Genomic DNA, 27,149 nt, shown 5'->3' with positions numbered 1-27,149 from the left:
ATGAGACACAGGATGCTGCTGGAACAAATCCAGAGGAGGGTTATGAAGATAAGCAAGGGCCTGGAGTATCTCTCTTATGAGGAGGGGCTGAGAGAGCTGGGCCTGTTCGGCCTTGTGAAGAGATGAATGAGACGGGACAACATCAATATGAATAAGTAACTATCTGAAGGGGGATTTCAGGAGGATGGAGCTAGGCTTTCCTCAGTGATGCCCAGCAGCAGCACAAGTAGCAATGAGCAGAAACAGATGCCCAGAAAGTTTCATCTGAATATGAGGAAAAATTTCTTTACTGTGTGAATGGCTGAACACTGGAACAGGTTGTCCAGAGAGGTTGTAGAGTCTCCCTCAATGGAGATATTCAAGAACTGTTTGGACAGAATTCCATGCAATGTGCTCTAGGATGACCCTGTTTTAGGCAGGGAGGTTGGGCCAGGTGACCCACTATGGTCCCTTCTAACCTTACCCAGTTTGTGATTCTGTGATTGTTGTTTTCTGTGGTACCACTGTACATGCTCCAAAAAAAAGAGGCAGAGTGGGTTTCTCTTAACTACAAAGCGATTTTTCAAATTTCTAGGTTATTACATCCTTCTGAATTATCTACATTTAATAAAAATTCTTGTCTTTTGCTGATAAATAATCCTGACACAATTTCACACTCAAGCTGTGGTTTGGGTAACATATGCATATCAGGCTTTACTTCTAAGGAGAAATGTAAAGTTGTTATTTTTCTTACCCAGTCTGGATTCTGATTTCTTGTATCCCATATTTTTATCAAACTAGAAATTAGATCTTGCTATATTTTTTCATACCTTATACACTGAGAATGATCAATTTCATTCAGATTGTCTCCACCATGTACCTACAGTATGGTTTATTAATGCATACACACTAATTAATGCATATTTTTGATGCAATTTTGAAAAATAATGCAAATACCAACTTCTTTTTTGTATGTTTATTTTGCTTCTGTATAGCAGTAATACTCTGAAATACTTATGGGACCATAAGGTAGCCCATCTGAGACTTCAATACACAACACTTTTTCCCTTCTGAAGAATTTTGGTAAGGCAGAAACTGATACTGAGTTATGGAAATGTTTAATTGATTCAAAGAGAAACTAGAATTTTCATAATGCCAACTTTTCATTTATTTTTGATGTCTCTCTTAGACTTCATTTCAAAAAATAACTAGTGGGGATCCAATTCATATCTTACTGATTTTTTTTCAATATTTTAATTATTGTGAATGTCTACTCTTGTTTTCACTGGATTTTTTTTTGTTTTTTTTTTTCCTTGAGAGGACATCAAAAGGCATTTCTACATGTTTCATCTATTTCTAAGAGCTGTAGCCTGAGACAAATGTAAATGATAAATATGAATCCTATAGTTTTTAAGTATAACCAAATGTTATCCAGCAGCTTATAAAGAGTACTTACTCTCTGGATATAAAGAATAATCTTTGTAGAAATGAGAAGTTGACTAGTCATGTTCATCTTTTTCAGTCCTTTTGAAGGGTATAGGAAAAGAGGAATAGGGAAAGAAGAAAGGGAAGAGAAAAGTCATGGGTGGGGTGATAAACATGAGACTGAAAAGATAGTGAATTTCTGTTGCACTCCATCTATTTTTAGTTTCATGACACAGCACTGGAATGCAACACAAAGCCAAACATCTGTTCTTATTTACTGTAGGAATAATAATCATTCTAAGGGTTAAGACAGCATAAAACCATTGTCACCATAAGTAGACAGTTACTTGGAATGAAGCTCTTTCTGTGAATTTGTTCTTCTTTCTGCCTTCAAACTCAAAAGAAAGACAGTTCCCCCCATAGAACTTAATGGTACCAAATTTATTGTAATTTATTTAATATAGAATTCAAATGAATTGTTCTTCTTGTTATAGTCTGTGTTAACATATCGTATAACCTACCTACCATTGCCTAACTTCCCTGATCTTTTACAAAAATAAGTAGGACTCATTGAGGTAGAGATGCTTTAAGATCTCTGGACAAAGCCTATATCTCACTCTCACAGGCTCTGCTATTGCAGATTTAGTTCTTATAATTATATATGGAGTGACCATAGACCTTGTTTTAGAGACTTACAACTATATCTGCCTATTTTTTTTTTTTTTTTTACATTAAAAGAAGCAATAGTTAACTAAGTAGTGCTCTTGCAAAGAGGGAATCATGACAAAGAGTGAACGATGCATTTCAGCTGCAGGTTTTTCTAGCAGTTAGGTCCAAACCAGCATAATCAAAAAGAAGAAAAAAATGTTTACATGGTATTTACATTCAATTTCCTTTTTAGCAAAATTTATCACATGTTTTTTCATGCAAGGACAAGTCTGTATTTGTTACATCAAAATGCAACTTTTCTATAAAGTGAAATATTATTAAATCAAACTGAACATGTATCTGTTATCAATTATTTTTATGCATTATCAAAATTAGTACATGGAAGCTGTGACTCAAAAGATTGTTTTCCATTAGTCACTGTCAGTCACCGGATATTTGAGAAACTCATAAAACTCATAAGCGGTACTTCTCTCGTCTTTGACTTGCAACAATTGCACCAAATAATTAACACACACTGCCAAACTTCATGGTGTTTTATTTGAAGCATTAAACTAAAGGTTCTCTGCGTGTATACACCCATGTATTTGTACTGCATCTTTACTTGTTAAACAAATAAATACCATTTGTTTATTACAGTGTTCAAACCCAGGCTTGAAAATCCCACTGAAGTACTGGCTTTGTGCACATCAGTGCCAACCTCACACATGACAAATGAATGACATTAATACCTTTATTCTTGCTGCTGTTCTTCTGTTTATGTCAGAGAATCTGTCATTTGTACTCCAGTTGCAAGCATTGGGAAAATTCCCCTACAACTCCCTCCTCCAGCTTTAAGAGACTGTTTCTGAGACTTTGTAATGTGTAGGTAGAGCTTAATGCCATTTCCTTTAGCAACAGGCTGAGAATGTGGAAGGGGAAGACAGACAAAAAATGCTGAATTGTTGCTTCTCTAAATTTCCTAAGAGAAGTGGCAACAAATAGGCTAGGGTAAAATGTGAGGGTATGGGGGAAAATGAAAACGACTAAAAAAGATGAGCAACAAAACTCTTTATAGAGAGAAAGCAGTGCAGGAAGAAATGAAATATGTTGTAGAAAAGCAGAGCTCGAGTATAAAACCTGATCCTAAAGAATTAAATGCAAATATAATTCGTAAACAGAATAGTCAGTCTGCCAGCTAATTCTAAGGTATGTGAGTCAGCTTTCCTGAATTAGTCTCATGTCTAACTTTCACCAGAATTAGTTTCCTATCTATCTTTCACAAAGTGATCTTGAAAAAGATGCAATCCCATTTAGTGCCTCAGCTTCCTTATCAACAAAACTAGAACATAAAATACATGTCTCACAGAAAGCTGAGAAGACCTTTTATTTGTGATAAAAGAGTAATGACACTAATTTACTACTATTAGAGAATGAAAAAGTACTTTGGTTTCTAGCATTTGGTATGCAGATGCCTAGTAACCATAAGAAAACTTCCATTGTACCTGGTACTGTACAAAAACCTTGAAAGAAAAAATTCTGACATTGAAAGTTACAAATATGAAAAATTATGGGAGAAACAAAAGCATTTGACAGCTTCACAAGAAATATCTTAACATTGTAGACTCATACATGTATTGAACTAGGTTTTTTGTGTTTGAGGGTGGAGAAGTATGAGACAAATAGAAGCTGGGTAGAATTAATATTGTTCTTCTTAATTTCAAAAATGTTATTCAGCAAGAAAACCAAGTAAGAAACAGAAATTGAGAGATCACAGAAATTAGAGACAATGAAAAATCTGAAGTTTTTTTCATCTAAGACCAGTTAATCTGAGATCACTACCTTTCATAAAAATAATAAATACTTTTTATTTTACTCCAAACAGGAAAAACAAACAGGTTTCTGAAATCTGAAAGCAGTCAATAGTGACAATAGCACCAAGAGAAAGGAAGAGAATTTCATAAGAAAACAGCCATAATTGGAGAAACATCAAAGTATGTATTGGTAGTGGACACTCCTAGCCTAAAAGCAGATAAGGCTTAGAACTTACTTTCACAAATCTTTCCTTCCAAGTCTTGGACTATACTGAGGTTTTCTTTATTATTCACAATGAATTAGCTGAGCAGACCCACAAGGCACATAATGGACTTGTAAAATTATTTCCTTTCCATGCTCAGACCAGATAAGCAGATCTTAAGAGGAGAGAGCACTGAAATTTTCCTTTGCTTTCCGGCTTCTGAAAGAGTTGTGATTCATGTTTCTCAGACCATGAGGAGGCATGAGATGAAGGACCTAGTAAAAGCCTGAAGATAACATTCTCCTTTTTCATCAAAACTATTTCACAAGGATATTTGACTCACAAGAGTAACAGCATTTTCAACATATATCCCATGTGCTCTCCAAGATTTTACCTTCAGGAGGTTTTAATCCAGCAGTTATCTTGTTTGTCCAATGCCCGTTTAGGTTCCCCTTCATAATAGGTTCATTTTTGTGTTAGCACCACGCAGCTTTGGCCACATTCCAAAGGTTTTTTTAAGAAAATAATTGAATGGACTGCTATATAGCTAATTTATGCAGAAATTACTGTCAGTCTTGTGGGCAGCTACCAAGCCTCATTGTGATTGGAACTAATAACTATTACCAAGATATTATAATTTCATTTAACATTAGCAAACCATCTGGTGTCTTTATATCTTGTTGTAACACAGTGTCACTGTTTTACTCAATCCACTCTCATTAAAACAAGACAAAAGTAGCTAAGGATAAACATATACACAGATGATAAATTTATCCTCTCAATTATCTTTGTGCAACCCCTACCCCCAGAACTCATACCCTCTTGGATTTTTGAAGTACAAGAGTACTACTAAAATCCAATCTGATCTCCTGTATAATGAAGGCTATCTCTTTCATTGAGTAACCTCTAAATCAAAAGAACAACATGCTTGTGCTATGCTGCATCTATCTTCCTCATAATGGCTGCCTTTGATGGATGAATCCAACCCACTCCTAGATAAGTTATACCAGTGGTTAATGACTCTCACTCTTAAAAATATGCACCTTATTTCTAGTCTGAATTTCCCGGACTTCAGCTATGAAACATTGGATCTCATTATGCCTTTTTCTGCTAGATTAGTGAGTCATCTACTGTCAAAAGTCTCATTCCCATTAAGGCACTTGCAAACCATGATCAAGTCACCTCTTAACCTTCTCTTCAGCAGATTAAACAGACAGATCTTTAGCCTCTAACTGCAATGCTTATTTTCAAACCTACAGTCATTCTTTCACCTTTAATGAACCCTTTCCAATTTTAAGCATATTTTAAAAGTGTGATGACCAGAACAGGACACAAAAGTTCATTAGTATTCTCCTTAATGCCATACAACATGGCACTTCCTACTTGATATTCAGTTATCTATATATCAGAGAATATAATATATATAATTTAAAACTGTTTTATGAGATTCCTGTGCTTAAGTGCTTTTTGTATTTTTTAGCATTCTCTATGAGATATTCAATTCTAGCACAACCTTGTAATGCAATTCCACTTAGTGTTATTTTCATATATTTTCTTGCATTTTTATACATTTTTTTATGTAAGGAAATTACATTCCTGAAGTAATTAGCTTTTGCTGACTAGAAGTATGTTTTGAAAACACGCAAATGCAGATATACTACGTTGACCAAAATGATAGTACTTTATTTTCTGGTAACTCCACATCATTAGGGAAAAATACCTAATTTTACCAGGAAGTTCATTATTAAAGACTGTATGTGTGTATATATATATATATATATATATATATATATATATATATAGGTTTGTCTTTCATGGAATACATTTGTAATTAACCTACATTCCTTACACAGGCAGCTCTAGTGAATAGCATTTATATCAAGAAAACCCTAATGTTCTCCTGGAGATTGCTTCAGACACTGAATTAATCAAATGGGATTGTATAGTTTTCATGCTCTTTGAGCATGATTTTCACTTATTGATAATCTGCAAGAATGGATGTAGCTATGTCTAATGCTTAAGTTTAAATTAATTTCATTAGGTAAATAATACCCATTAAGAATAAAAATATTAATAGTAGTAGCAAATAATATAAATTAATTTTCTCCCAGATGAGATAGTAAACAACAGAAAAATATTTCAAATCAGTTGGTTCCAAGTTGGAACAGTTCTTAATTATTGGTTCAATTTCCTGTCATAAAACACTTGCTAATAATGATCTGTTCCCACAATAATCCGGAAAATATATGTTTTCAATAGAATAAACCTTAATTTGACCAAAATTTTTTCAGCTGAATTAAGAAATCGTATGTTTTCTTATGATTTATCTTTTTCACTCATAATGTAGGAGGAAAATTCATTAATGTAAAAAAAATAATGCTAAATTATGTGATCTGCCATCCTAAATCTGTTGTATTTAAGTCTAGGGTTATTTCAACTGCAGATAAAAATCCTCAGTGAAGGATGGGAAAATGCTATTTCACTAGATGTAAGGCCTCTTTAGTTCTTGGATACAGTACATTAGATAACCACAAAATATATCTGGACAAATGTAAACAGAAGAACAAAAGGAGCAGAAAGGATTGTGCAGAAAAGGGAGTACTATATTAACATGCAGGGGGAGAAAAAAGCCACAGAAAGAGGAATAGTCTCTGTGCACTTAGAAATTTAGAAAACCCACATTAGAAGTACTAAAAAAAAAAAAAAAGTTAGTCAGAAATCTAAAGATGAGAAGGAAAACTAAAAATTATAAGTTGTTTCCTAATATTTCCACAGTGTCCACAGTTTGAATCTAAAATAGAATTAGATCAAAATTTTCTGCCATACTAAAATTAAGTTAAATACCTATGGTGTTTTCTGGTGGTTCAAAAATACCTTGTGTTATTTCTTTATGTCTCGAAACAAAAATAATTTTGACTCTTCTAGAACATTCCATCTTTAAACTTTCCATGTTGTTACTTTTAACTACTTCACTTATTACCTGACACAAAGAGATCTCTAATTGGTTAGTTACTTCTATCAATTTTATCAGCTCCTTTTCCAATGAATATTCACAGGAGAATACTCAGAACACTCCCAATGCATGGTTTAAGTTAATTAGTCTGAAACATTCTGAGATATTGGAGTTGAACAATTTTTATTTCCAAGCAGAAGCTGAAAGCCCTAGAAATATTTTTTTTTTAAATTAGAACTATTTGTACACTTTGATTGGGTACAATGGTTATAAGATGAAATAGAGATTATTTAGGCTTGATATGTAAACAAATCTTGTGCTCTCTAAATTTCATGAGAGAAACTGAGCCCACAGTCTTCAATTTCTGTACCAGTTTAAAAGCGACCTTGGTACTTAGTTTGTAGGTTACAAATGCCAATGTGACAGCCAACGCAGAGCTTTAGGTGATAGCATAATAATTCTTAAAACTAGCCCATATTAGCCAAAAAGTCTTCAGAAATTACCAAAGATCAGGCAAATATTATTAAATACCTCTCTGGAAGATCTGAGACACCTCTGTGCTATCCAACATCAGGAGTTAGAGAACAAACCATCTTCTCTCCTTTCCTAAATATTTATCATTAATTTAAGTCTGCTTAAATGCTTGATGAATCTAGACAAGAAGTATTTTCCTCTCATTCAGTATCTCACGTCACTATATTTTAAATTTAATTATCTTAGTATCAGGTTAAGAGGAACAGAAAAACTGAGATAATCTGAGCTTTTTACATGGACCCAAAATTTCATTCAAAATTTTCTCAAAATTATGAAGTCCAAAAAGTTTTCCGCAGTACAGCCACTAATATCTTTAATGTTTCTTGAGTAAAGACTACAATTAGGTATAACGCGGTTGAATTAAAACTAACTTTTAATATGACAAAGTTTAATCTTGTATGCAGCTATAGAAGATCTGAGGAAAGTACTCAGGTTTCATCACATACTTCCCTGCTAAAGATTCAATTCATTAACAGAAAATCATCAAAAAAACTTTTTCTTTTCTGTGAGAGATTTTAATTTGATTCCTTTGCTATCCTTTTAATCAAAAAAGAAAAGATTTCCACTTGTTTTTGACAGCATCGGGAATCGTAGTAACTGCCCTTCAGCAAGGTGCAAAAGTTTTCCCCCCCAGAATCAGGTCATAATATCTTCTCAAGCAGAATATAAAGCTTACCTTGAAAAAAGTCATGGTAGCTCCATCTTCAACTGCCCCATACTCTATCTTTGTCTGCTTGGCCAAGTCGTCAGCAGAATCAATAGGGGACTCCATACGTTCCACTGTCAGAAAGGCGGCTAGGTTAGCAGTGTACGAGGAAATGATGATAAGTGTGAAAAACCACCAAATGCCTCCCACTATCCTGGTGGAGAGGGCTTTAGGCATGAGCTCAGAACCTAATGAAAACCAGGGGAGAAAGGTGAAACGGATGCACAGAAAACAATTAGTAAGTGTTCAGCACTTTTTGCCACAGTGGGGAAATGGAATCACTGTGCAAAAAAAATCTTTAAGCTACAGGTTTAGATGTACTGCTTGTACAAACACACATAACTGAAATGCAAAATAACTGGTTAAATTTATAAAGACATATCTTTTTGGAGCTGTGAGAATCAAAATATAGTAATGGGAGATTTGATGATCAGTGCCATTTTAGAATTTCTAAACATATATATAAAAATCCCAAGACTAAAAAAGCAGTTACTTCAACTTGCTTTCCAGAAAATATAAGCAATTGATGAAGGCATCAGATGTGAAATAAAGGATTTCATATCTGAAAACCAAAACTTTAAATCTATTATAAATATGCTTTTTGAGTATTTTTCATTTGCATTGCTGTAAAGTATAGTTTATTAAATGTTGAGACAAAAAAATAACATCTCCCATCTCTATGTTTAGCTCCACAATTTCCTATAAATATGGGTGATTATGCGACACACTTCAATTTAATAGAATAGCAATAAAAATATTAGACTTCTATGCATAAACTAGATAAAGATAGATTATAATGCATTGCTGGAGTTGCCTGCTCATGGCACTAAAGAATGGAGGGGGAGACAGACACTGTATAGTAATTTGCATAATTTTTAATGCAAATTTAGAGCCTAATGAGACAAATTGAAGTACATAAACTCCTCTTGTGTCTAATTACAAAAAATAGGAATAAATTAAATTCACTGTAATATACAATTTTTATAAATATGTATTATAAATGAGCATGTGTGGATTTTTTCCCATAATGTTATAATTGAATTAAATGAAATTTCTAATGATGTCAAATAAACAATTTCAAGCTTCATTTTAAGAACTTTCTGTAAGATCTTTTAGAAGTATCTGGAAACTTGTTTTCAAGAAAACAGTTTCATCATATCCACTATACCATTGTATCAAAACAACCCCTTTTTGTTAATTGATTACTATGTTGGCACTTATATCTCCTGGGTAAAATGGAATGAAGGCAAGATGGACTATTTTATTCCTGTTAAATTTTAGCGCTTATATTGAATTAGTTAAGGAACTGGTCCAGCAAGGTAACACATCTTCATATAGGTGAAAGATTATGTCAAACTTCCAAACTCAATGTGAAAAAAGGAACAGAAGGGCTGGGGAGGGAGGGAGGGAGGGAGGAAGAAAACAAAAGAAAGGGAAAAAAGAAGTGGTATCATAACTGGACTACTGTATTCAAAAACAGCCCATCTTACCCTGCAGTTCATCTTACCCTTGTTGTTTCAAACAAAAAAGGCTGACAGACTTGGACATGACAGCCAACTCCAGCGCCAGACTCTGCCTAGAATTCTGCAAGGGAAAAAGTAGAAAAGTACCTGTCTGATGGAGTTGCTCCTAGGCCCTGTTAGTCAGACAGACACCATAACACTAAGAGATTTCCCAACAAGCCCACTATCATTAACTCTTTTTAATTTCTCTCATTTAGTTTTAAAAACCAATACCAGTAAAGTCAGACAGGACTGGAAAGCAGAGAAGAGTGGAGACATTCGCCGCAGTTCCCCAGTTACCACGAATTCGTACCTTACCAAGGACTGAAACCAAGTGCCCCCTGGGCCCATGAAACAGAGCCTGGTCAGGGGCTGACTGTCATGTACCCAAGGTAACGTCATGTCCAGCACTATATCCCACATTTTCCTGGGAGCGAGAGGTGCCAGCAAGACATGCATGAGTTTCCTCTATTGTGTGTCCTCCAGCACTAAGCAAATCTTTTGTAAAGAAGCAGCACTTAATATGCTGATATGAGTATGGCCCAAGCGTTTCTATATTGTTTCTAATGGAAAGTTATTGCTATTAGGTGAGAACTTCCATGCTTGTCTGAAAGCCTTCTTTTAGATGATTTTAGGTTTTTGAGGTTTTTTTTTAAAGCAATCAACAAAATCAAGACTGATACTGCATCCTTAAAGATGGTGCCTTTAAGCTTTATTAATGGATGAACTGAGTAAAGGTAAAACAATATAAGGCAAGGACAGAGGGTCAGCCTTAATTCTGATAAACCAGTTTTCCTGCAAGGAAAACTATTATCCTCCAATGATATCTTTTAAAATGAAGGTTGGGGTTTTTTTCTTATATTGATTCTCAAAAACAATGTTTAGATGTTATGGACTAAAATACTTTTTTCTTGCAAAAAGATGATACAAAAATCTAAATTGCTTTTTCCATCATAGAAGCATAAAGCCACATAAGAAATAAAACTCAGCATTGATGGAAATTCTGACAATCCTGAGAACTGTGAATGGAATTTGAAATACCTTCTTTCATTCAGCATCCCTTTTTTTGATAGCTTCCTTAAAAGCAATCATTATCTTGCAAACATATATTTGGCAATTCTGTTTCAAATATATAATTTCTTGACATGTATACTGACAACCTAGTTGATAGTAAACACTTAGCCAACTATAAATGTATTTTTATTTCTGATTTGAAATCCTGATTTCTTTCTACCCATTTATTCATGTTTTTCTGAGCACAGTACTCTTCTTGCTGAGGCATTGGAGACTTTTTAAACCTACCAACCTGATATATGACAGAATATTTGCTGCAGTTACAGGAAAGCTTCATGGAATCATTTGATGAGTTAAAACCAGGATTTATTTATAGCTGGTGTACTTCTAATAGTAAGTTTTAAAAATGATTGCTCAGGTATATTCATTAAAAAAACTCTCCCAATATGCACTTGCTCCTGCCAATATTTTCTATAATTTTTCTGGGGGGATATGCAATGGTTATTTCTCCAGAAAGAAAAGACATTCCTTTTAATGGTTCTTTAATAGGACTAACAATCTTTTGTATTACACTATACTGCCCAGTGAAATGCCAGTGCAAAAAATGAATCTGTGCTATTCAAATTTGTCTGATATTATATGACTGTGTCCAAATCCTTATGGAAAACGGCAATAAAATGGTGATATATTTTTATGGATCTATATATTTGGTATGCTTTCAAAATAAGAGGAATAGGGCAAGGAAATTACAGATTTTTAAGAATGTGCTTAAGCATTTTACTAAGACAGTTATAGTTAAAACTGCATGTTGGTTTTACTCTGAGCAATATGACTACACAGCTGACAATTTTATTGTTAGAAATGGCATCAGTTTCTCAGTGCATGGATTTTTGAATATAGACACTGTTGAATGGTCATTCTGGTTTTAAAAATATAAATTATGGCTAGAGAGGATTAAATCTCCTATATTATTTTATTTCATAGGTTCTAGCTATTAGATAAAATCTTTCTGTAGTTGAAAGGTTTCTCGACTAAAATTAAACAAATTATAGACTTTTTACATTATAGTCTTATCTGACAAAGGTATACTAATTTTTAGGTTGTTTAATTGGAGATTTTTTAGGCAATGGACAGATTAGCTCATTTAATTATGCGGTAAGGGTTTCCTGTTTAGGAAATAAACTGTATGGCTATGCTTTACTTTTTTAAGACTTAAATTTTTTGTCTGTCTTCAGGCTAATTTGTAAGGTGTTGGGAATGCCTGGAGGATAATCATTAAAAAAATCTGGTTTATGGCTATATGCACAGAGGCACCCATGCAAGTGACTTGCGCCAGAGAACTGTTACCCCCAGCAAAAAGTGGGATATGGCGCCCAAGAGAAAGAGCAGACTGAGTCGTATACCTTGCTGCATGAGAGCTCCAACTCCAAACCAGAAACTATTTAGCAAGGTAAAATTGTTTTCCACCACGTCTGAATCAGGGTTGCAAGGATGTGGATTATACCACTCATAGGGACTAAACCTGTGGTAATTGACAGAAAAAAAAAGAACAGATTTAAAATGCAGCCATTACAAAGTCTTTCCAGCAAATCTGCTGCAAAAGAAAAAGAAAAACAAGAGAGGTTATAAAGAAAATAGTGATTGAAAGTTTTTACAGTGCTATTGCATTATATTTAACAGCAGTATTAAAAGAAAAAAACAATATTGAAGATTAACATTCTTAACTGTTGCTGATACTGATAAAGTTGCATACAGATTGGGTCTGAAAGTTTCCAAGTGCCACCTGTAAACATCAAAGAACTTATTCTTTTATTGACACCAGTAGAATTCCAGACAATTGGTCCCATTTAGGATTAGGTTCTTATAACCACTGTGTCAGTATTTTGCATCTTGAAAGAAAATTAATATCTGTTAAACCACAGAACTTAACTAGAAAAAAAAAACACATCAGGCAAAATGCTTTTTTCTCATCAAAATTACAAATAATTAATATAACAGAAAATAAATAGTTAGCAGTAAAAGTGACATTGTTAATCACCAAACACTACAATTCACAGAAAAAAAATACTATAGCAAATTAAAGGAATTGCATCCTGTCCTGTGAGGTGCACAGTAGCATCCCTGGAAAGGTTTTCCAAAAGAAGCTGGGGACACTCACAAGCACCTTGCAGGGCCAGGCTCTGAGAAAAGAAAAAAAAAAACAAAAAAAGAGAAAAAAATAAACATAAAGGAAAAGACAATCAAATTAATTATCTCAAAAATAGATAGAACAGAGATAGGAGAAAGATGCCTGAGTCTGGCAGTAGATTACAAGCAGATTATATGCAATCAATCTGTTCTAATTCATGGTTTTGCAGTTGCTGTGCATTATGATGAGTTCATATCTAAATGCTATTTTATCAATTGTAACTAAAACAAGCAAACATGTCTAGATAAATTATTGTTACAATTTATTTTGTAAAATAAATATTTTCAGTTCTCTCTTTCTCATGGTACTCTTGGAGAACTTCAAATTTTAATTACAATGTGCAGGATTATTCTAATCATTTAAGAGTTTTAATTACCATGCCTGGACTTGGAGGGACTTTTGTTTTATGCTTAAATCATATCTTCAAATCTTTGACAATGAATAGAAGGGCAATATTTGCATGTGCATAATATATTTGAGCAAAAAAAATAAAAATCACAACATGGTAGAATGGAACTAGCACAAGACACCAGCACAATAATTTAAAAAATTACAGATTTAAATTATTAAATCAATATTAACGTATTTTCATAATTTCTCAAATCATTAAAGCCACTCTGTTAAAAACCCTTGGATAGGCAGCCTTTATGAGAGAACTTTTTTGGTATATTTTATAATCAAAGCTATCCAAATAATTTGTCTGTCTGTCACTTTGAAAAATAGAATTTTTATTCACAATAATATTTCAAACACATTATAATACAGAAAATCAAATGTTCCACTTTGAAGCTCTTAATGTAATGTTAAAGCACCTCTCATCTTAAAAGTGTCTACTTGAGAAAGAACTGTTTCATTTGGATCTCCAAAGTAATACTGATATGCTGTGCAAAATGTTGATTGGGTTCTAATTAAGCATTGTGACCCGAATTCTTCTATTACTTTACAGTAAAACTAGTTCAGAAGTTTACTCTCTCATTAAAAATCTAAGTATCTTTCATGTCATGTTTTTGTCAATCCGACAAAACCTGGAAACCATGCACTCAGTGAAACTGAAGCAGGTTTTTATACTCTTTTGCTGAGAGATATTTGAAGATTAAATTGGAAAAAATATTTTTCTTGTGAGGACAACGTTTGCTAGACAAAACAAATATTTTTTTTAAAATTTAAATATATATTTTTCAAGTGTTATTTACAGTGATTGTGACATTCCTGAACAATCTAAAACATAACTTGGTACATTTACCTTTTTGTTCTGATGGCTTATTTAATAATTTTTATTTTACTTTGAAGCACAGAAAAATTGTCCATGATTGTAAGAAAAGGAGGAAACAACCTACAAGATATACAAGGTGGCTTTAGGAAGAAGAAACAATTCAATCTGAGTCCTACAGTTTTAGAATTCTCTACTTATAAAGTAAGGAAAATTAATGCTGGCTCATTATGGATAAATATTGTTCCTCCTTATTTTAAGGATGATCTATGATATTAGATTGTCCACTGTAAAAATCTTAAGGTATGGATCCTTTAATCAATTTTTTGTATGTACTACATATGTGTATAAGTTTCATGCTGTTTTTATGTTATTGTGATAAATATTCATAAATCACAGAGTTAAAAGTTCACATAGCAGGTTTTATAAGCCAGGATCATTCTCAGGGCAGTGTCCATTATTTCAAAATGGGGGACTGTTCAGTCATGTCTCAAAAACACACAAAGACAAGAATTCCACAACTTCTTGGGAAAATCATTCTCATGTTTAGTTATCACAACAACATTTTTTTTCTTTAAGTCAGGCTAGGACCTCCCTTGTTTTCAAGTATAAAGAACACCATCTTTTTTTATCAGCTTCTCTTATGAGAAAGTGACTGGTAGGAAAATTCCTTCTGCCTGATCCCAGAACTGCTCACATTATTTAAATGTGGTATAGTAAATGATATTATGAGAATAATCACTTTCCTTGATTAATAGACTACCTTCCTACTAATTTAAATGCAGAACATTTGCTCAATCACTAACAAGCATAAAGCAAAAAGAGGACTTCTGTGAACAGATGCAATTTTGAAGATTGATTTTTCTGACCACTGATAACAGGTACTCTTCCCATTTACCCATTTCTATTAGGGTTTATTCTAACATTTCAGATACAGTCTCTTAATTCTAACACCTTCAGGTATCTGAAATACTTGAAAAAATAAGTAAATGAACTTCACAAGACCTGAGTTTCAGTTTTCCTAATTGCTGGTACCCACTGAAAAGGTAAAAGTACTCTCCAGAAATTATTGGCTAGTGCAAAAAAATGTTTAGAAGTCAACTGTCTCAGCAATCCATAGGCAGGAAAGATTTGTGTTAAATTTAATTCCACTTTAGGAATATACTATGATATTAGAAATTAAAATTAGTATGCCCAATGATCAGACAGACCTACTTCAGAACTGCAAATTATTTGAGACTATAATTTATTATACTCTGTATTCACACAGCATTTGAAATAATAGTGTAGAAGCCCAGAAGACAAAGGATCTTATGTGTGTGTCTCAAACACCTATAGCTGAGTAGCCACGGAGCCTGCCAAGTGTTGTTGGTAAGAACATGTTGTGGTAAAGATTGTGATGTGGCTGGAAAAGGAGAACATTGGAGATATGGCAGCAATATTTTATTTTTTTTTTTCTTTTTGACAAATGTCCTTGTTCTGGCTCCTGGAAATAAGCACAAGACAGTACAGCTCAAGCACAGGACAGAGGTCAAAAAGCAGGCATGGAATACTGATCAAAGGCTGACCCAGTACATATGGATCAAGACTACCAAAGACCTCCAAAGCCCTCAAACCTATTTTCATCAAGGTCTGGAAGAACAATCTGCACATGATTACTAATTCGTATAGAAAGCAAGAAACTTCAGGGTGGGGAAACATAGCTATATAAAGGTACCTTCATGAAGCCCAGATGGTGCCCACAGGACCCTACTCACCCTAGCAGCTGGATCAGTGCTGGAGCCAGGACTAGTGATCTTTTTAGGCTCCTTGGGCCTGTTTGACTTCAGAACCTGTCATAACATTAACTGTGATCTACTGCTAGCATTTCTGCTTCTCTTTTTGTTGATTTTGTGCACTCTTGGAACAGGAAGTCTTGTGATGATGTTACAAGATTCTGTTAATTCTTGACCTGCAGGCACCCACTCCTCCCTTCCAGTGTCCAGTTTGAGAAAAACTCAAGAAGTGACATGACTTATTCTGGATATACTAGAACAGTTTCTACAGTTCTGGTCTGTTAATAAAAACACAGTCTCCTAGAGAGCCACGAGACTCAGTCTAGATGACCTTAGATGTGATTGTAGACACAGGGTATTTGTACATCCCCTGCACTTGGAGCAGTACATCCTGTCACACACTGACTGCTGCTTTCAGTTGCTTTCATAAAAGGTGTGTGGTCTAGCAAGTTCCATACAAATCAACTCAATTCAAAGCTGCTGAGAATGTATAAAGGGTACTCTCTACCAACATCAGCAGTTCTCAAATCAAAACCTGTCAGTTTATCTCTGATGACAGTATGAAGACAGTATTATATTTTGAAAGCAAATTAATAGATATGCTTAATACACACTGTAATATATGGTGATAAAGACACTTTTAATTTACGTTCTATCTTCTGGAGATCAATGCAACTAGTCAAAAAGAGCAGAAAACCCCAAACTGTGATTTAGAGAGAACAGAAAATGGACTGTTGGAGTAATTTTTGTAATTGAATTTTCATTATACCAAAACACAGCTGCCTAGGAATATTACACAGAACTGAATTTAAACCAGTAGGGATACTCCTTGTGGGGAAAAAGGTGGCTTGGACCCATTAGTAGTACATACAGGCCATTTGAGTTTTACGTGTTACTTTCAGATATTTGCTAAACAGGTATCAGGTACTGTCACTCCATCATATTCAGCCTGTTACCTGTTAAATTCCTATAGAGAACTTTTCCAGATGGTCTAAACCAGCTTTTTTATTCTTTTTTTAAATTATTTTATTGTTATTTGTTATTTTTATGTTGTCCCTCAGGATCAAAAAAACAAAACACAAGAGATTTTTAAAACATAGGTTGATACTGAATATTTAGCTCAAAATCCATGAGATTTATCAGCTACCATTATAACACCTGGACTTCAATTCTTATTCAAAAATTTATACTGACAAAATTTTTCATCCATATCTCTGACATGATGCTGCTTTCTGTTCTGACCCAAACAGGAGCTACATAACAACAATGGAAAGGCTAAGAAAAATCTGTGTTCTACAAGATAGTTTGAAATTACAAGACAGCAATCAAACATAATAAACCTAATTCATGGTCTGAAAGAAAACATGATTGCAAACAAGTATGATGCAAGTATAACTTAAAGGACTAATGAGATTATTTACTGGTGGCTGTGCTTAGTTTATTTAAATTACATTCTTTTCCATGGTATTTCAAACACCATGTAACTATTGTGTTCTTTCAAATGAACATGTAAATAAATTCAGACCAAAGAGTATTACAAAAATATTATCTAGAGCATGATGTGACCAACACATTCCTCATAGCCAGCAATATATGCCACAGACAGCACAAAATTACACTGTGCATACTATTCCAGCATTATTTCAAACCTGTCAAATTTCCTCACTTTTCTCTGCATCAGGCCTATGAAGAAAAGTAAAGAAAATATGATTACCTGCTTACATGCACATAGACATCTCTTTTCCAGTCAGACCAAGAAGTGAGCAGACAACAGGTTTTACTGCAAAACCATTAGCACAAAGATTTCACAAGCTGTAAAGCTTCATCTAATGGCCAGAAATTGATAAATCACAAGAATCTTACCTCATCTTCTTCATGACTTGTGAGCACACTGATCCAGTGCTGGGTATCACTGAACACAACTATCAGCTAGAATCTCAGCTCTAGCAAATTACACATTCTCCCATTCACTGGAGCAGAGAGTAGAATGATTTTTCTAGTCATTGTTTTACAGGGTTTCTGTGCAGGACTACACCCTCAATCCGTATCTTACTGCATAAGAACTGACAAATTACAATATTTCGAAACTTCTTCAAGTATATCCAGGATGCTTTATCATAACATACTACACTACTTAGGAATAAAACATGTTACTGCTTCTCAAAGCCTCCATTTCTTTTTTTCCTAAATTATGGCTTTTAGAAAAACTGAGATTTTTTGTTTGGCTCCTTCATTGTCTCACCATGTGGCATTCGTATTCACACCTGATGACTTCTGGGCTGTAAACAGAGATTGTAATCACCAACACCCCTGCCCTGCTCAGATACATTTCTCAGTACAGTAATTGCCTTGCTTGCACTATAGTCATCTTCCGCATCATCTTCCCTCATATAGCTGCCATGCTTTTGCTGCTTCCTAAAAAGAACTAATCATCTAACTCCTCTTTTATATATTAAAAAAAAACCTCCCAATCTAAAGCAGTTACATTGAATCATCATCTCTCCATTGAGTAGAAATTCAACCTAAATTACTTTTTCCATCGCTAAAAAAATATCTACGAATCTTCTAAATTTGGATGATATAATTTAATCTAAAGTCTAGAAAGGCACAAGATTCATGTGGAAGTTCTATACACACTTTACAGAATTTTGTTTTATATGTTTACCCTGTATATCTTTAAATTGCTTATAGGCACTATTTATTTTAAACATCGACAGGATCTCGGTAAATCCCATTGAGTCAGAGACAAAATAGAAATACAGAAGCTACTGCAGGATCAGAACCAAAATCTTCATTGTATGAATGAATATAACTTGTCCCATTTTTATACAAGTTAAGCTTCCTGGCTAAATGAAAAAAAGAAGATGAAAAAGACCAAACACAATTAGCTAATAAGCAAATAATATAAAAATTGCTTCATAAACTTTTACTATAAGCAACAAGAACCATACAGGAGTAATATAACAGGGAAAACTTGGTGATTTTTGGAACTTGTCAATTTTTACTGCTGTATTAGCTACTAGTCCTGCTCTAAAATCCAGAGAAATATAGGCTAGGGAGCAACAGAAATGTGTAGATAAGTCATAGCTCAAATCAGAACCAAAACTATAAAGGCTGTTTTGTTTGATTAAAATTAATTAAATAAATAAATTTAAATAAAATTAAATAAATTATATAAAAATCTTAATTATTATGTGATAGTTATAATAAATTTATGATAACTGAAACATTTGCTTTTACAGATGTGAATTAAGAGTTTATTAAAATCCATTACTATTCTGGAATAAAGAGAGTATATTACCATCATTATTAAAGATAATGTATGATGGAAACAAGTGTAAAAGATATACATACAACCTAATTTTTGAAGCACTAGTCAAGTTCCTATTTCTTAATTTTTTATATATTCTGGTTTCAGTTCTTACATAACTTTTCAGTTTCCAGAATATTAGTCCATCCATTTCTTGAACAGAAGAAATGTCAGTAGAGTTAAATATTAAATGACAGACAAATATCTGAAGAAAACTTATTTAAAATTACTATCTTTTAATGCATGTGAACTTCACAATGATTGTAGGCTTCTCCCACAATCAATGTGTCCTGACTGCTGCTGAATACATTGAAGTCTTACAAAAAATGTTCTTGGAGATATTCTTAGATATCTCAAGTATGGTATGGTAGGGAAGATGTTAAAAGAGTTGCTTCCATTTTAGTTTTCACAAGAATCACAACGTTTCCTGAGTTCTGAGTGATAATTCAGAAAACTAGGGTATTTGTTGTGTTAGAAAACATTTTGCGCCCTTTTTTTTGGCGATATGTGTAAAATGATGTCTCCAACATGACTTTCTTCTCTGTATGCTTTGTATGCTCTTTAGGCTCTTAGCATACCTGAGAATCTTTGAGTTTTCTTTTGTATTTCTTCATTCCTCTGACTCGATAGTAATAATTGGGGGCTATTTCAAAAAACAGGCTATTCACAATACTTCTAATATTTTTAATTTGCATTTTCTTTCCAAATAGCCTAAATTTAGCTGCTTCATATAACATTCTTACATCTTTACCAGAAAACATTATTATTGTTTACTCATATATGTCCTCCCTAAGTACATTGAAACAAAAACAGAAGAAATAAAATATTGACTACTTTGAAAAATCCTTATCCCTATTTTTAGAAATACTGAAATTTCAAGCAATCTGTAAATTCTTTTTCACTGGGATAAAGTGAATTTTCTTCCTAGCAGCTGGCGTAAGCTGGTACGAAGTTCAGTTTTGGATGCAGTATGGTAGCAGTGTTGACAATACACTTATGTTTTCAGAGGTTGCTAAGTCGTATTTATACGATTTCATCTTTTGCTGCCTTCAGGAGTGCCCTGGTCTTGCACATCCTTTCCTCACGATTTTTAAGCTCATCTTGAGGGATGACTGTCCCAGGCCTGCAACCATACAACAGAAAACATTTAGAAACAGAGGCCTGAGCATCATAAGGGTATGCCTTGTCCAGGGATGCATAGTGTGTGCCTCTGATTAACAGTGCTGAGTCTTCTAGTGATTCCTGTGCCTAATAGAAAATCTCTTTTAATCAGACTACCAGCCAACTAAGTGACTTTTGGATTACAGGCCCTCCTCAGCCTGAGTAGTTTTGAACTTAGCTTCTGACATGGAGGGCACTTCTCTCAGAGGTTAAGATATAGGATAAAAGTTCATCTCCTGAACCTTGGCCAGTAGTCATAAAAAGAGCAGCTAAGGAACATGGAAAGAGGAAGCTGGGTGAATTGTATTGGATATAAATTGCAAGGACTTATATCTGGTCAAGAAGAGAGAGAGAAACCGTTATGTACTCACTACAAACTGCCCTTCAAGCTCCCTTCTCTGTCTGGGGGTGGGCAGAGGAACCTGAAGTACTAAAACAAAACTTGGAAAAGAGGGGAAGAAAGGTGTCTCAGTGTCTGTATTTCTCACCTTCTGAATTTTTTCAGCCCATGACAACAACTAGTAACCAACTCCCTGCCTTTATCACAACCCATGAGCACGCTCATCCAATTTTCTCTCCTTATCCTGCTGCAGAAGGGATTGAGTGTCTAAACTAACATTTGGACCTCAGTCAAGGTTAATCCCTCAAAACAGAATTGGCTTACTTCCTCTATTAAGAATTCTCCTTTTGGAGATGAGATTTGAGTTCTGGTCAACAGTTTGAGGACCTACCCTCACACAACACAAAAAACCTGCCCATGCCCTATCCAGTAGCTACAATAAGGCTTAAATGGTAACTAACCATCTCCCTGGATTTATTCTACAAAACTATATTTACATATCCAGCAAAAGAGAAAGTCTAAAATGTGCCTCCACATAGATTACACAGATTAGTCATCATCTGAATATCTTTTGATGGCTAGAAGGTCACAAAGAAGAACAAAAGAGAATTTGCATAAATATAGACTCATTTTCTATACACTTTACTTCCCTTTATCACCCCTTTTACTTCTGCTAAATCTTACACACAACTCTTCATCTTTCAGCTGCCTCTTCAGATACTTCTGGAATACTTACAGAAGCTTAAAAAATGTCATATCCAAATGGAGCAGTCATACTATGAAGATATGCATGAAATGAACCTAAGTAACCCTGTAATCTCAGTGCAACCCTCTTCAGTTTCCACCCTTCCACACTATTTCTTGTGCTCACTGGTTTTGTCATGCCTAAAATTAGACTTGCCTGCTTCTCCAGGAAAAAACATGTCTTATTTGCTTTGTGAAGTCTGTACCATATCTAGTCCTGGATGATAAATCTCTCATAAACTGCTTCAGTTCATGATACTTTTTATGTTCTCAAATAAAACACAATCTGAATAAAGAAAAATAAAATCTTTCAAATTGAGAGCCACAACCTGTTGTGTTTGTAGGAATATACTCCAGAGAAATAGTCATGTAGACTTTCTTAGCTTTAACTCTTCTGTACACATCTACTTCTGTCCGCACTCAGAGGTAAGTACTTAGCTAAATGAAATAAATCTCTATTGTGTCATTAGTATTTACCAGGGAGTAGAGAAAGGCAAAATTCAAGTTCTTGTTTTTCTTCAGTCAGTAACTGACACAAACAGGACAAAAAGTTTTACTCCCTTTCAAGGGGCACCTTTTTCTCATTCCATTGCCCTTTTATTTTTATTAGTGTAGTAATAACTTCTCCTACATACAAATCAAACCTTACCAGCTCATGGTTGACATATGAAGACAGTGATAAAGAACAAAAAAAAAAAAAAAAAAAAATTATAGCAGGAGGGTGTTTTCAGACACAGTGTTACTCACCTAATTGCCTTTTTATTTAGTCAAACCACTTTTCATTCAGAGTAGCTGCAGCTTTCTGCATCCTAGAATGAAACATTTCAGTTTTTCTTCTCTCTAAAAACACTTGCTTCATAGCTTAACACAAAAAGTGCCAAATATTTCCTTTCTTATTCAATAGTCCTGCTATACATCCTGTAATAGAACTGAAGCTTCACATCAATTTTTAGTTAAGGCTCTGCAAGGTCATACAATTGTCATCTGCCTTATCCACTTCTTATAAAATGTAAACTAGATAGAACACCATTCCTTGCTTGGATCACACTACAATAGACTCAGAGGAATCTCTAAAGTTCATTGTTTGTAAAATATTCTTATTTACTTTTTGCCAAAAAGACAGGAGATATGCTCTTTATTGATCAGTGTCTTTATTGATCAATTCAAACTCTTAACAAAAACTTTAATGACCACCCTAAACTATGCCTACAGTACATTATGTGTTTTTAGAGATCTTCCTGCCAAGTATTGACAAGCACATGTCTTTTGACTGAAATACTTTAGACAGCTTTGCAGGCCCAAAGTGATGTTACACAGAGAAGCAATTTCCATTTCCCTACAGGGTCACACTGGACAGATAATTAACTTATTTATCTTACGAGGTGATTAATGCTATACATTATATAAGGCCTCTATTCCCTGGGTTCAGTAGCACTGTACAGTATCATTGCTGCTGGAAGTAATTAGCAAAGCATTTAGAAGGTGTTTGTCAAAGGAAGAAGATGTTTAAGGATCTTTTTCCTTCTCAGAGAAAAAGAAGCCATTTTACAATGACCTGTGTGTAACTATGAAAACCAGACTCAAATTTACAGAGACTCAATACAAAAAATGTGGTAATTTGTTTATTTGACAATTTGAAATATAGGTTGACCTCTGTTTAGGAGTGAAAGGGAGCAAGGGGGAAACCTCATTTCTACCTGGAATTACCTGAAAGGAGGTTATAGTGAGGTTGTAGGAGGTGTAGTCTCTTCTGCCACATCTCAAGTGAAAGAACAAGAGGGAAGGGCCTCAAGTTGTACTAGTGATGGTTCAGGTTAGATATTAGATGGGTTTTTCTCTCTAAGAGTGCTTGGCCATTGAAATAAGCTGTCCCCAGATGTGGTGGAATCAGCATCCCTTGAAGTGAAAGTGTTTAAGAGACATTTAGATGTGGCTTTTGGAGATAGAGTTTTGGGGTGATTTGGGTAGTTCTGGGTTGATGGTTGGATTAGATGATCTTGAAGGTCTCTTCCAACCTTGATGATTCTGAGTACTGGATATTTGGTATTTTTAGAAGAAACATAAATTACTAAATTTAAATGTGAAATTAAAATTAGTGGTAAAATTAAACCACTCTTTTTCATAACTGCATGGTTAAATCATATAGCTAATCATATATTGTTCTGTTTGTGACCTGGATATGCAAAAAAAAAAAAAGGATTTTGTTACAAACCTGATCTCAGGAGAGGATAAGGCAGCGTAGCTAAGAATATTCTTCTGCATCATATGTCAAAAAATATGCACCAAATGAAGTGCTCTTAATACAGGAGTTAATAAATCTTTCTGCAACATACCTGTGCTTATATATGGGTACAATATAGTACATTAAGGTACAATTTATGTTCTATCAATACTCATGACTGAAGAATACTGTTTAAATTTTTTTTCTTTAATAATTTCTAATTGGGCACAAGAAATAAAATTTCAGGTATGCTGTATTCTGGTGTGAAACATTCTAAAAGCTCATCTTTCTAATTATATCAATTACAATAGGTATAAGCCAGAAAATTCTCATCTCTAATGTCAGGATTGTAATCTCACAGTTTGTCTATGCTGTTTCTATATTATAACAATTACTTCCCTGCTGATTTTATGGGTTAGTTTAATAACTTTCAAATTTGTTTAATGACTATAATGTCAAACTTAAAATAGACAATCTGCCAGTAGAAGATCTATTTTTAAAAGTACCATAATTTTAAAAAATATTTTAAAGTTGATGGGTTTCTTAAACAAGTTATCTCTGGAAAATTACTTAAATATCTCTAAGTGGGTCTGAGTAACTTCAGCAAGAACCACAGAGAATATAGTCTTTCATACAGTGTGAGGGACTTTTTGGGAACTATAAAAAACAATCACAATTCCTGATTTCTTTGTTTCTGAGATGATGCAAGGTATAGCTGTCCTAAAGGTAATCTTGAATACATAGAAAGCATGGTCATCTTAAAAATTATGGTTCAAATTTTCTAATTGATATCCTACTACAAAATAAGAATCAGTCGCATCAGAACTGGAGGGATCACACCTTTCCACTATATTCCCTTTGAAGAGCATTATTGTCTTTGATAAAATTATTACTATTTTGAGAACTAAGGAAAAAACGGCAAATGCATACCATAACTTTTAAAGATGAAAAATCCACACCCCTGTTAACATTAGTACATCTTCTTGTATTTCCTTGCTCACCTTACAGATAAAAAATCAGGAATTGATCAGCATGGATTTTACATCCATTAAAGCTGTGTGCTGTGAACTATTGAAATATGAAGACTTTGCACTCTCCTGACTAATAAACCCATAGAAATTTATACAAGAACCCTGATGAGTATGGATAAACTCAAAGTTACACAGGTACAAACATACTCAGTTGAGTCCTGGCAATGTAATATGTCTTTAACAGTCAATAGAAAACACAGTTATCTTTGCTAAGATTTATTTCTTTTACCCTTTTAAAGAGGAAATTGTATTAAGAGAAACTATCCCAAAGGTATGATTTCCTCATCTGTGATGGCACAGACTACAAGAGAAAATGAGAGTGTTGAATATTCTGGCTATAGCTTTTTTGCTCCTGCTTACATTGACTCTCTGTATCCCCAAACAAACTGAATAAATAATTCACTGAGCTGTAGTGCTCCAACAGTTTGAGCATAAATAGATATTGGTTTTTTTTAGTATATTGTAAAACAAGAAAAAAATTGAAAATACTTTACATTCTCACCACTACATCTCATGGAAATACTAAACAAATGACCAACATTTTTAAAAAGTCACATATTCAATATGAAACCAGGAGATATGAGTACAATTTAAAACCAGTTCTGACCACATTTGAATGAACTCCAACTGGTTACAGGATAACTAGCAGTCTTAAGGCCACTCTTAATGTGGAAAGAATATTAACAAGAAAGACAAACCCCCCCAAACCAATGTCTCTATGAGTCTTGCATACAAGAATTTATAAGATGCTGTTGTATGCTTAAAGGAATCCAAAGCATGTTGTGGATTAGACCAACTGCACAGATAAGTCTGCAGTTTCCCAAGCTACAGAAATTTATACGATACATAAACAAATAACAAATAACAAGAGGACCATTTGATGAAAAGTAGAATTAATTTGAAAAAGGAGAAAATGGGCAAGGGAAAACAAAATTTTGAATGTAGACTGTTAACAACAACCATCAGCAGATTAAAAAAAAGGAAAAATCTCAGAGGATGTGGGATACAGTTGTACGTCCCTAACTGATTTATCTGACACAAAAATTTTATCAAAGCAGATAAAGAGGACAATCCTAATTAATTCAGTCTTCATTCTGTCTTAAAAAGTAGCACCCACCTAAGAGCACCTGTTTCTATACCTGATGCAATTCACAATAATTTAAAAGTTTATCCATTTTTCATAGTAAAGAAACCCATATTTATACCAGAAATAGTTAAGAATACCAGAATTCTACTATTTTTCCAGTTAAACATAACAGGGGAAAAGAGATGGAAGAATAACTTAACTGTTAAGTTAAGTTATTAACTTAACTGGAATTAACTGTTCCAGAATCCTCTTCTGATAACTTTTAATTCATGTAAAAAATAAGAAAAAATATACATTTACATATAAAATTTACAGTTAATAGTGTTAGCTCAGTTAGCAGGCAGACATGCTAGGGAATGCTACAGACCTGAAGACCTCAACAGAGCTCTGTTATGTTTCTTATTTCACCAGGGCTCTGAGATTCAAACAGAGAAATACCTGTCTTATGGAGATATAACAACTTAATCAATGCTTATACAAGTCTAGAAAAGCTATCACCAAGTACTCTACACATTCCTGCAATTGAATCTATATTAAAAAAAGCCTACGTTATGTCTCTACGCTTTTGTATGTGTTTATGAACTGGTTTCACCTTGGGTAGTACACCCACCTACAGAAGTCTATTGCACTCCCCCTCTGAAGTGGGGAGTGATTTGCAATGAACCAAGGCTGACCTTTATAATAAGACATTATGTATACTCACTCCTGCCTGGTACCTATCAATGAAATATAATTACTGTTGACAGCCATCTTAATTTGGCACATTAGAATTTGTTCTTGGACAGTCCAGGAATTTTCTGTAAACAGGATAATATAAACAATACTGTGATGAAAACATTAATGGACATGTCAACATCATTGCATGTAAGAGCACCATCTCTCTCCACTTGGAGAATGCTACTCCTTTTGGTATTGATTGTTGAATATTCGAGTGATGCTCATCTAACAAAATCTAGGAGATTTATAGTAAGAAGGTCCATGAGGGCAACTCCATTTGATACTGATTAATTGTGACAATTTCATTAAGCAAAACTCTTTAGTCATTGTTTCCTTTACAAACTGACTATTATAGCATAGTCTAAAGATAGGCATATAATATTCAGGAATTCCTCCAAAAAAAGCAGTGTCTCATTCTAAAGTTAGTTTTAGTAAATGGATAAAGTTTGTAGAGACAGATTTCTTCATCAGGCCACATTCAAAGGAAATTCTTGATGTCTGTACTTTTCTATCTTCAAAGAAGATCAGGGAGGAAGATTCAAAGAATTACAGACCAGTAAATCCCACCCTAGACTCTGTGAAGATAATGG

The 27,149-nt window shown here is 34.0% G+C and overlaps 1 protein-coding gene across 4 annotated transcripts in view; it reads right to left on the bottom strand.

Moving 5' to 3' along the window:
- GRIK2 (glutamate ionotropic receptor kainate type subunit 2) overlaps positions 1-27,149 on the bottom strand; it is a 356,698-nt gene that overhangs the window by 78,339 nt on the left and 251,210 nt on the right. For 3 of the 4 annotated variants that reach the window (XM_038133845.1, XM_038133846.1, XM_038133847.1), the window contains 2 exons: positions 12,179-12,297; positions 8,230-8,447 (listed from right to left, as the gene is read on the bottom strand). In XM_038133845.1, the coding sequence (XP_037989773.1) occupies positions 8,230-8,447; positions 12,179-12,297 (337 nt within the window). Of the gene's footprint in view, positions 1-8,229; positions 8,448-12,178; positions 12,298-20,262; positions 20,382-27,149 lie in introns of those variants that run through there. The other variant, XM_038133848.1, reaches the window with a different exon arrangement.

Source organism: Motacilla alba, chromosome 3, assembly GCF_015832195.1.
Source record: "Motacilla alba alba isolate MOTALB_02 chromosome 3, Motacilla_alba_V1.0_pri, whole genome shotgun sequence".
Taxonomy (NCBI): domain Eukaryota; kingdom Metazoa; phylum Chordata; class Aves; order Passeriformes; family Motacillidae; genus Motacilla; species Motacilla alba.
This window is presented reverse-complemented; position numbering and strand designations above follow the sequence as displayed.